This window comes from Anomaloglossus baeobatrachus, chromosome 3, assembly GCF_048569485.1.
Source record: "Anomaloglossus baeobatrachus isolate aAnoBae1 chromosome 3, aAnoBae1.hap1, whole genome shotgun sequence".
NCBI lineage: Eukaryota > Metazoa > Chordata > Amphibia > Anura > Aromobatidae > Anomaloglossus > Anomaloglossus baeobatrachus.
The window spans coordinates 132896227-132908296 of record NC_134355.1 but is presented as its reverse complement, the minus strand read 5'-3'; the positions used below and the strand labels follow the sequence as shown (position 1 = coordinate 132908296).

Genomic DNA, 12070 nt, shown 5'->3' with positions numbered 1-12070 from the left:
AGCAACATAAACTACTACAGATACGAACATCTTTCTTACCTTCATGCACATAAGATTTATTTTCCTACATACAAGAAAAACCTACAAGTCGCAGTATACTCGGATGATGTGCACAGACGATAAAGACTATGGACTGGTCCTGGATATGGGACCCACCCTCAGACATGTATGGACTGGTCCTGGATATGGGACCCACCCTCAGACATGTATGGACTGGTCCTGGATATGGCACCCACCCTCAGACATGTATGGACTGGTCCTGGATATGGGACCCACCCTCAGACATGTATGGACTGGTCCTGGATATGGGACCCACCCTCAGACATGTATGGACTGGTCCTGGATATGGGACCCACCCTCAGACATGTATGGACTGGTCCTGGATATGGGACCCACCCTCAGACATGTATGGACTGGTCCTGGATATGGGACCCACCCTCAGATATGTATGGACTGGTCCTGGATATGGGACCCACACCCCTCATACATGTATGGACTGGTCCTGGATATGGGACCCACACCCCTCAGATATGTATGGACTGGTCCTGGATATGGGACCCACACCTCTCAGATATGTATGGACTGGTCCTGGATATGGGACCCACACCCCTCATACATGTATGGACTGGTCCTGGATATGGGACCCACACCTCTCAGACATGTATGGACTGGTCCTGGATATGGGACCCACACCTCTCAGATATGTATGGACTGGTCCTGGATATGGGACCCACACCCCTCATACATGTATGGACTGGTCCTGGATATGGCACCCACACCCCTCATACATGTATGGACTGGTCCTGGATATGGCACCCACACCTCTCAGATATGTATGGACTGGTCCTGGATATGGCACCCACACCTCTCAGACATGTATGGACTGGTCCTGGATATGGGACCCACACCCCTCATACATGTATGGACTGGTCCTGGATATGGCACCCACACCTCTCAGATATGTATGGACTGGTTCTGGATATGGGACCCACACCTCTCAGACATGTATGGACTGGTCCTGGATATGGGACCCACACCTCTCAGATATGTATGGACTGGTCCTGGATATGGCACCCACACCTCTCAGATATGTATGGACTGGTTCTGGATATGGGACCCACACCTCTCAGACATGTATGGACTGGTCCTGGATATGGGACCCACACCTCTCAGATATGTATGGACTGGTCCTGGATATGGCACCCACACCTCTCAGATATGCATGGACTGGTCCTGGATATGGGACCCACACCTCTCAGACATTTATGGACTGGTCCTGGATATGGGACCCACACCTCTCAGACATGTATGGACTGGTCCTGGATATGGGACTCATACCTCTCAGACATGTATGGACTGGTCCTGGATATGGGACCCACACCTCTCAGACATTTATGGACTGGTCCTGGATATGGGACCCACACCTCTCAGACATGTATGGACTGGTCCTGGATATGGGACCCACACCTCTCAGACATGTATGGACTGGTCCTTATTCTGGGACCTTGCCATAATTGTCCAAGTTGGAAATAACACTTAAGGGTACTTTCACACTTGCGTTGTTTTTTTTTTGGCGCAATCCGCTGTCTTGGGAAACAACGGAATCCGTTAACGGAGTCTGTTGTTTCCCATAGACTTGCATTGATGACGGATTGTGCCAAAAGTACCTGCGTTGCTTCCGTTGGCCGATGCTCCGTTGCTTCCGCCAAGCGGAAGCAACGCAGAATGTAGCGTTAAATGCTTGTATCAAAATGACGCCAACCAACGGATTCCGTTGGTCCCGTTAAAATTTATAATGGTTCCCTATGGTAGCGGATTCCGTTGCTAAGTGCTTAACAACGGAATCCGCTGCTGGATTCCGCTAATTTCTACTGAGCATGCCCAGAATGGAAAAAAATGAAAAAAGAAATAAAACAGAGCTGACTGATTCCGTTAGACGGACGCCTAACGGATGCCAAACGGATGCAACGGTCCGTTATTTCACAGGAATCAGCTAACGGATTCCTGTGAAATAACGGACCCGTTGCATCCGTTGACACCACAAAAATAACGGATGCGTCAAAACGACGCAGCAACGGACCCAGCGGATTCAACCCAACGCAAGTGTGAAACTAGCCTAAAGAGGTTATGTCACAAACAAAGTCCATTTTAACGAATAGATTTTATAATAATAATAATAATAATAATAATAATAATAATTTTTACAATTGGATGTGTTTAAAAAAATGTTTCTGTGCTGAGATAATCTTATATCTGTGTCCCTGCTATGTGCTGTGTAATGGCCGTGTCTGACCGTACAGGGACATGGTCTGATCATACCACAGCTCCTGGGCAGGGGAGGAAGTAAAAAAGTGTATACATATTACAGCACGGGATCGCAAATAATTCTTTGATGTAAAACATTTAATTAAAAAAAAAAAGCAGAGAAATGCTTTACCTCACAAAAAGAATCAGCTGTGACCCTTTGCTATAATGTCTGTATACTCTATTTTTCTCTTACTCCCCTGCCCAGGAGCTGTGGAATGATCACACCATGTGCCTGTACGGTCAGACACTGACATTACACAGTACACAGCAGAGGCATATATATATATATATATATATATATAAGATTAACTCAGCACAGGAACTTTTTAAAATAAAAAAAAAAATCCAATTGTGGAAATCATTATTTCAAGATCTATTGATTAAAATCAACTGTAAAATGAAGATTGTTTGTGGGAAAACCCATTTAAAATATATTAAAAGCGGTTGTCTGGTAAAAACAAGTTTTCACAAAACCACAGAATCAGTAGAGGTCTGACCACTGGAGCCCGAACAGAGGAATGGGGAAGCAATGCACTGCTATTTGATTGACAGGTGCGTCTTTTGGTGCGTGGTGCGTGCATTTGATTGACAGGGTGATTGACTGGGTGACTTGGGTGGTTTGATTGACAGGTGCGTGCATTTGATTGACAGGGCGTCAATATGGTACCTTGCTATATATTCTCACCCCTTTGTCCACCTGCCCTGGAATTAACTTCTATGACGGTGACAGGGTGAAGAAGGCCAGGCAGACAGGGGCAGTAATAGATGGCTAGACCCGACTCAAATATTCCCTTCTTGTTGCACCTGTCAATCAAAAGCAGAGAATTGCTGGAACTTTACTTGCACATATTTCTGAAATAAAACATCCAATCTCAGAACAAAAGCTATGCTTACATTCAGCATCCTAGCGCCAGTATAGCACTGGCTTTACTTTATATATGAAAATCCTGCTGGTTGTTCCCTTTAAGAAACATCAGGAAACTTTTTGTGACTCAAGAACTGGATGGGCAAAGTGCGGTTTGCGGACCACATCTGGCCCTTTGGCTGTTCCAGTCCGGCCCATGAACCCAGACAACCGAACAGCAGAAAACAATGGACCATAGGCCACACCATACCTGATGTCACTGACATCTGCATCACCTGTATGATAAAATTCCCTGCCTAACCAGCCCTGTCTAATGTTATTGACTAAAATCAAAGTTAAAAAAAAAAGAAGGATTTTTAAGCTCCACTATTCCTGTGCTAATTAGGCCCTTGACTAGTCGATTGAGCGTTAGTTTTCCCAGACTAGTCACCCTCTTGTTGTCACATCCCGTGGGCGTTATAACCTGATTTCCACAAGCTGGCGTCACTGCACCTCCTAGAAATGTCGCCCATGTGCGCGGCTTTGCTCACTCACATTGACCCTCTGAAGTAGGGTGCACGCGTCCCGGCTTTAGAGAAGCGCACTGCACATCATCAGGAGTGCTGAGGCTGAATCTCTGATCATCAAAACCAAAGAAAGAAAGCGATCAGACTTCCTATATAAATATAATATTTATTGATGCAAGATATGAAGCACAGGGACAACCATACAAAAAGGGTGTACCATCCAGTGCGGACCACAAGTATAAAATAGATAGAGCCCAAATGTGTGGAACTTAACCCGAATAAGGTCTATAGCCAAAAGCCATAACACATGTGAAAAGCAATTCAGTATATAAACAGAGATCCATAAGGGCCCATTACGGGAGACAGGTAATGAAAAAGTACAGACATGCAATCAGCATATTAACATTGCTTACCAATAGTCTAACCGCACACACTGGACGCCACCCCACCCGACGGACGTGCGTTTCGGCGGATGCCTACGTCAGGCAGACACCACCCCTGACGTAGGCATCCGCCGAAACGCACGTCCGTCGGGTGGGGTGGCGTCCAGTGTGTGCGGTTAGACTATTGGTAAGCAATGTTAATATGCTGATTGCATGTCTGTACTTTTTCATTACCTGTCTCCCGTAATGGGCCCTTATGGATCTCTGTTTATATACTGAATTGCTTTTCACATGTGTTATGGCTTTTGGCTATAGACATTATTCGGGTTAAGTTCCACACATTTGGGCTCTATCTATTTTATACTTGTGGTCCGCACTGGATGGTACACCCTTTTTGTATGGTTGTCACTGTGCTTCATATCTTGCATCAATAAATATTATATTTATATAGGAAGTCTGATCGCTTTCTTTCTTTGGTTTTGGTGTTGTTCTAGCGATTTTTCCATGGTCCTTATATACCACACTTTGGATTTATAATATACTGGTGTAACATTTTGTATTAATATTATAATGGTGTGGATGTTGAAAAGTAACTTTATTATGAATCTCTGATCATGCACAGTGCCCCTCTCTGAAGCTGGGGCGCGTGCACCCTACTTCAGAGGGTCAATGTGAGTGAGCAAAGCCACGGACACGCGTGAGATTTCCAGGAGCTTGTGGAAATCATGTTATAACGCACCACAAGGGAGTGATGACTTGGAGAGAGGGCCAACTAGTCTGGGAAAACTAACCGCCCCATCGACTAGTCTAGGCCCTACTTAACATAGATGAAAAACATTAGACAGGGCTGGCTAGGCAGAGAATTTAGTCATACAGATATGAATACTGTTGGGTTGGAGGGAATAGGGGACGTGACAGGTTCCCTTTAAAGAGGTCCTGTCACTGTCTCAAAAAAAAATTGGCTTTTTATAAATACAGTAGAATTTTGGATTATGAGCATTATTGGTTCCGGGAGTGTGATCTTAAACCAAGTTGCTCTTATATCGAAGCGAATTTTCCCATAGGAAATAATTGAAACGCAGACAATTCGTTCCACAACCCAAAAATATTTACTGTATTTATACAAACTTATTACACTAATACAATATAATGTATTGTAGTCATATAAAATTATTACAGTACACTAATACAAAATACTGTACAATAAAAAACAAAAAAATTAAACTGCACTTTAGCTTCTAATAGAATTGTTGGTGTGCGCGAGGTACAGTATAAGCGATGTGCTGCACTGGTTAGCAAAAAAGTGCAATACTGTATCCACAAATGCAAATTGATAAATATGCTATATAGTATACACTGTACTGTACAATGGTATACTGTATACAGTAAACATTACATATGGACAGAAAATTACCTCCAGAGCGGGTCAGAACGCGGTGAAAAGACAGAACCGGAAGTGTGCTCTTTGCTCTTCTAGCAAATCATTGCTCTTAAACAAAGTTACAAATTTGTACAATGCTTTGCTTGTCTTGCAAAACGCTCTCAAACCAAGTTACTCTTAATCCAAGGTTCCACTGTATCTTGTATAAACCTTTGAGCTCCCCTAATTCTGCCACTTGTTTCTATTGTAGAGATATTCACGTTTGTTACTTTGGGAGCGCAGTATGTGAAATCTCTGCTTCTAGTTTAACTGTGTGTTTCTTCAGACTCCTCTGGTCGCATGCGCTTTTACCCCTCCCTCTCAAATGATGACAATCACAGCTACACTGAAGGAGCGGTGTAGACGCAGCGCTGGAACCGAGGGCGAGGATTATTTCACTGTTTTATCGCAAGTGATGCCTGAATTTTACACGTTACACAGATCCTTTAAAGTTTCTTCACGAATGACCAAGTTAAGCTAAAAGGGAATCTGGCAACCTAAGTAACAGTATAAACAGAGCACATAGCCTTGTAGGGGATACAGCGCCTAAAAAGAAAATCGAACCTCTAGGGTTCTCATCGCTGTCTCCCGTCTGCAGAAACTTAAAGGGGTATTCTCATCTCCAATATCCCTTCCCAATATGTAGTAGGTGTAATAATAATATTAGTAAATAACTCCAATTAGCAATATAGTATAGTTCTCCTGATATAGCCATGTCTCTTACCTCATGTGCAGGGCATTGCAGCTTAGGTATCCATGGTCACGACCACTCATATAGTGACAGTTTGTTGCTCATGGATACCTAAGCTGCAATGTCCTGCACATGAGGTAAGAGACATGGCTATATCAGGAGAACTATAAACATTTCTAATTAGAGGTATTTGCTAATATCAATATTACTACATATTGGGATCTTGGAGGAGGGAATATACTTTTAAGCTTAAAGGGAACCTGTCAGCAGAAATTTCGCCCAAAACCTAAAAGATTCCCCCTCTGCAGCTCCTGGGCTGCATTCTAGAAAGGTCCCTGTTATTATTGTGCCCCATGTGAGACCAAAATAAAGGCTTTATAAAGTGGTACCGTTTTGTATTCAGATAGTGTAGATGTGACACGGGGGCGGGCTCTCTGGCGTCCGTTATTCTGCCTCCTGGTCCTGTATGCCGCCCCCATCGCTCCTTTCCATAGCTGATGCACCGCCCACTGCTCCAGCCATCCCCGCGCATGCCCAGTGCCAGTCTCACGGGACTGAGCAGTGTGACCGCTGGTGACATGTGCGCAGGCAAGTGATTATGGGCGGGGCTGTGATTGTTATCAGCAAGTACCCGCCCATAATCTCGTGAGCGCGCAAACCTCACCAGCGGTCACACTGTGCTCAGTGTAGATGCTAGACTGTATGGGCTGCTTCCAGGGATGACGTCCCTTTTGTCACGTGATAGGGGCATGTTCAAAATACTATCACGTGACAAAGGGACGTCATCCCTGGAAGCAGCCCATACAGTCTAGCACTACCCTGAGCACAGTGTGACCGCTGGTGAGGTTTGCGCGCTCACGAGATTATGGGCGGGTACTTGCTGATAATCACAGCCCCGCCCATAATCACTTGTCTGCGCACACGTCACCAGCGGTCACACTGCTCAGTCCCATGAGACTGGCACTGGGCATGCGCGGGGATGGCTGGAGCAGTGGGCGGTGCATCAGATATGGAAAGGAGCGATGGGGGCGGCATACAGGACCAGGAGGCAGAATAACGGACGGCAGAGAGCCCGCCCCCGTGTCACATTTACACTATCTGAATACAAAAAGGTACCACTTTATAAAGTCTTTATTTTGGTCTCACATGGGGCACAATAATAACAGGGACCTTTCTAGAATGCAGCCCAGGAGCGGCAGAGGGGGAATCTTTTAGGTTTTGGGCGAAATTTCTGCTGACAGGTTCCCTTTAATCAAACATGGTAAATTAGTTTCTCGGTGCGGACAAGAGGCTCAGTACACCACTCTGCCCATGGTTTTTCACCCCTCCGCCTCACTCTGGTGATTGACAGCACAGGCTTGCCTACAGACAGTCCTTACATCAGGCAAGCCATAGTTGTCACTCAGTAATGGAAAACCAGTGGACGGAACAGTGCACTGAGCCTCTTCTCCCCCCAAAAAAGGCCTTATTCAGACATAAGAGGCTGAAGCATGAATGATGATAATTAGCGTGTTTGATTAAACGTTAGTTTCTGCAGAATAGTGGCTGCGATGACTCCACATGCTGCATTCAGACCGCGATGGATGAACCGACTGTGGGTCACCCTCAACTCACAGCCGGACTCATGGAGAGGGTCAGTCTGTGCATTGCGTTCTGTGTACAGAGCATCAACAGCCGTCTGAACCAAATCTAAGAGGTGCAATATTATTTTAGGGGCTAGATCCTCCTACAAGGCTGTGTGTTTAGGTTTCTGTCAGTTTGGGCCCAGAAGTGTAAAACAAGAGAACCTATATTCAGCTCCCACACAGCAGCTGCTCCTCCAAACTGCGCACTGTCACCACGATCCCCATACCAACATCCAAAAGGTAAACACTGTGTGATAGAATAAGGAGGCACCAGTCACATGACCCGAACCCCCCAAACCAGCTGTGGATAGAGCTGTTCACCTTTCACATCTGCAGCAGTTCAGTTCTTATTCTCAGACTGCGAACAACAGAACTGCAGAGATAAGGGAGTAATCCCTAGAACTGCCGAAGAAGCCGCAGTGTGAACACTCCCCTAGGCCTCAGCTGCACTGACTTATGGATGCACCATCTGCCCTCACTGCTATTGCCCCTGAATACACAATCTGCACTTCCTGTGGAGCCGCACAAGTCACAGGCCGGGGAGCTTCATCATAATCATGACAACTATGTCTGGAATGGGAAGGCCTGGTGTATGGTACAGAGCAGATTACATAAGCTCTGGTATCACAGGAATTATCCCAGCCGATCTATACATCCCTCGTAGTGTCAGCGCTATACAGGTACATCAGGCGGTCACCAGCACTATCGCTGTGCCAGGCAGCGGACACAATGTGTGGTGGGCAGCACATGTATGATCGCTGGGGCCGTGGTGCACATGTGTGACCCCTGCTCCATTCACTGCAATGTGACTGACAACACGGCTACCAGTCAGCATCACACATGGCCACCACCTCTCCATTCACCCTATAGCTTGGATCATTGGGGGTTTCAACAGTCCAACTCCTGGAAATCATATTCCCCACTTATCTTGTGGATAGGTAATACATATATTTAGGTGGCTAACCGCTCTAAAGCTAGCCCGCTACCTCGTCTCCAGCCATTCGGTCCAGAATGACAGCTGCCATCTGATTGGTTGCTAATGGAAACAACTAAACTTGTTGCAAGAAATAACGTTGGCATTCCTATATTGCAGATGCCACTATAATTTGCCATGGTCTGCAACTGTAATGTGATCTGATGCCACCAATTGGCGCCTCGTGGAAAGCAAGGTGGTACTCCATGGGTGATGCCCCTCTGGATGCCACATGACAATTCTGCCATCTTTGGAAAGCTACTGTCAGAGCGCACAAACGGAAGTGAAAACGGTCAACACTGTGGTTACTGCTCACAATATAGACTCCCATGAAGCAACACTTGGGTGCCAGCCCTGCCAACAGTCGCCCAGCTTCTACCTATAAGAAAAAAAAGTTGCACAACTTTGAAAGTGTAATAAGCGGCCGCACACCGTGCCAGCACTGACCACACTGGCCATCTGCAAACGGGCACTGACCACACTGGCCATCTGCTGCCTGGCACAGGCTGTACACGGTGCCCAGCACTGACCATACGAGCCATCTGCAATTGGGCACAGGCCGCCCTGTACTGACCATCTGTAGCCGGGCACTGACCACACTGGCCATCTGCAGCCAGGCACTGACCACACTGGCCATCTGTAGCCGGGCACTGATTACACTGGCCATCTGTAGCCGGGCACTGACCACACTGGCCATCTCCAGCCGGGCACTGACCACACTGGCCATCTCCAGCCGGGCACTGACCACACTGGCCATCTCCAGCCGGGCACTGACCACACTGGCCATCTGTAGCCGGGCACTGGCCATCTGTAGCCGGGCACTGATTACACTGGCCATCTGTAGCCGGGCACTGATTACACTGGCCATCTGTAGCCGGGCACTGACCACACTGGCCATCTCCAGCCGGGCACTGACCACACTGGCCATCTCCAGCCGGGCACTGACCACACTGGCCATCTCCAGCCGGGCACTGACCACACTGGCCATCTGTAGCCGGGCACTGGCCATCTGTAGCCGGGCACTGATTACACTGGCCATCTGTAGCCGGGCACTGATTACACTGGCCATCTGTAGCCGGTCACTGACCACAATGGCCATCTGCAGCCGGGCACTGACCACACTGACCATCTGCAGCCGGGCACTGATTACACTGGCCATCTGCAGCAGGGCACTGACCACACTGGCCATCTGTAGCCGGGCACTGGCCATCTGTAGCCGGGCACTGATTACACTGGCCATCTGTAGCCGGGCACTGATTACACTGGCCATCTGTAGCCGGGCACTGACCACAATGGCCATCTGCAGCCGGGCACTGACCACACTGACCATCTGCAGCCGGGCACTGATTACACTGGCCATCTGCAGCAGGGCACTGACCACACTGGCCATCTGTAGCCGGGCACTGATTACACTGGCCATCTGTAGCCGGGCACTGATTACACTGGCCATCTGTAGCCGGGCACTGATTACACTGGCCATCTGTAGCCGGGCACTGACCACACTGGCCATCTGTAGCCGGGCACTGATTACACTGGCCATCTGCAGCAGGGCACTGACCACACTGGCCATCTGTAGCCGGGCACTGGCCATCTGTAGCCGGGCACTGATTACACTGGCCATCTGTAGCCGGGCACTGATTACACTGGCCATCTGTAGCCGGGCACTGATTACACTGGCCATCTGTAGCCGGGCACTGACCACACTGGCCATCTGCAGCCGGGCACTGACCACACTGGCCATCTGCAGCCGGGCACTGATTGCACTGGCCATCTGCAGCAGGGCACTGACCACACTGGCCATCTGTAGCCGGGCACTGGCCATCTGTAGCCGGGCACTGATTACACTGGCCATCTGTAGCCGGGCACTGATTACACTGGCCATCTGTAGCCGGGCACTGATTACACTGGCCATCTGCAGCCGGGCACTGACCACACTGACCATCTGCAGCCGGGCACTGACCACACTGACCATCTGCAGCCGGGCACTGATTACACTGGCCATCTGCAGCAGGGCACTGACCACACTGGCCATCTGTAGCCGGGCACTGATTACACTGGCCATCTGTAGCCGGGCACTGATTACACTGGCCATCTGTAGCCGGGCACTGACCACACTGGCCATCTGTAGCCGGGCACTGATTACACTGGCCATCTGTAGCCGGGCACTGATTACACTGGCCATCTGTAGCCGGGCACTGATTACACTGGCCATCTGCAGCCGGGCACTGATTACACTGGCCATCTGCAGCCGGGCACTGATTACACTGGCCATCTGCAGCCAGGCACTGATTACACTGGCCATCTGTAGCCGGGCACTGGCCATCTGCAGCCGGGCACTGGCCACACTGGCCATCTGCAGCCGGGCACTGACCACACTGGCCATCTGCAGCCGGGCACTGACCACACTGGCCATCTGAGGCCGGGCACTGGCCATCGTAGCCGGGCACTGGCCACACTGGCCATCTGCAGCCGGGCACTGGCCATCTGCTGCCTGGCACTGACCACACTGGCCATCTGCTGCCTGGCACTGACCACACTGGCCATCTGCAGCCGGGCACTGACCACACTGGCCATCTGTAGCCGGGCACTGATTACACTGGCCATCTGCAGCCGGGCACTGACCACACTGGCCATCTGAGGCCGGGCACAGGCCGCTCGTCCATGGCTCTGCACTGCCTCACACTGATTTCCATTCTCCCCACATCCTGGCACTGCCCGGAGCTCACAGCTGGCACCGCCTCATGCCCCTTCCTTCCCATATTGCTGCCCTGTTTACCTTGTATACATCCCCGTACGTGCCGCTGCCAATCCTCTGGATGAGCTCGAAATCCTCCTGCGGATTCCTCCGGGACAGGTCGCAGCCCGTGCTCATGGTGACCGCCGGGGGGCCCGGACCCCGCGCACTGTCACGGGCAGACTCAGGACAGCTCTCCGTTCACAGCTCAAAAAACAACCGGGTTTGGCCTGGAAGCCTCTCACAGCAGAAGACGTAGATACGTACAGAGCCAGGAGAATTCAAGCCCCGCACATCCCACAACATGGCTCCCGAGCCGGGCCTGTGCGCAGGCGCAATGCGGGGGCAGCGGCCTGTGCCAGGGGAGGGGAGAGGGAGGAAGACGGAGAAGAGAGGAGGGCACCGGGCACGGGGAGCAGAACTACACAGGGGCAGGAGAGAAGAGAGCACGGGGGAGCAGAGACACACAGGAACAGGAGAGAAGGGGGCAGAGGGGGAGCTAAGCTGCACTAGGGCATGAGGGGGGGCACAGCTACAGAGGAGAGGAGGGCACGGGGAGCAGAGGG

General features: G+C 49.6%; 1 protein-coding gene across 5 annotated transcripts in view; it reads right to left on the bottom strand.

Annotated features, from left to right (window-relative positions):
• Positions 1–11820, bottom strand: part of MAP4K3 (mitogen-activated protein kinase kinase kinase kinase 3) — a 345207-nt gene extending 333387 nt beyond the window's left edge. For all 5 annotated transcript variants that reach the window (XM_075339445.1, XM_075339446.1, XM_075339447.1 and 2 more), the window contains exon 1: positions 11547–11820. In XM_075339445.1, coding sequence (XP_075195560.1) covers positions 11547–11642 — 96 coding nt within the window. In that variant the 5' untranslated portion in view covers positions 11643–11820. The remainder of the gene's footprint in view (positions 1–11546) is intronic.
• Between the last annotated feature and the right edge of the window lie 250 nt (positions 11821–12070).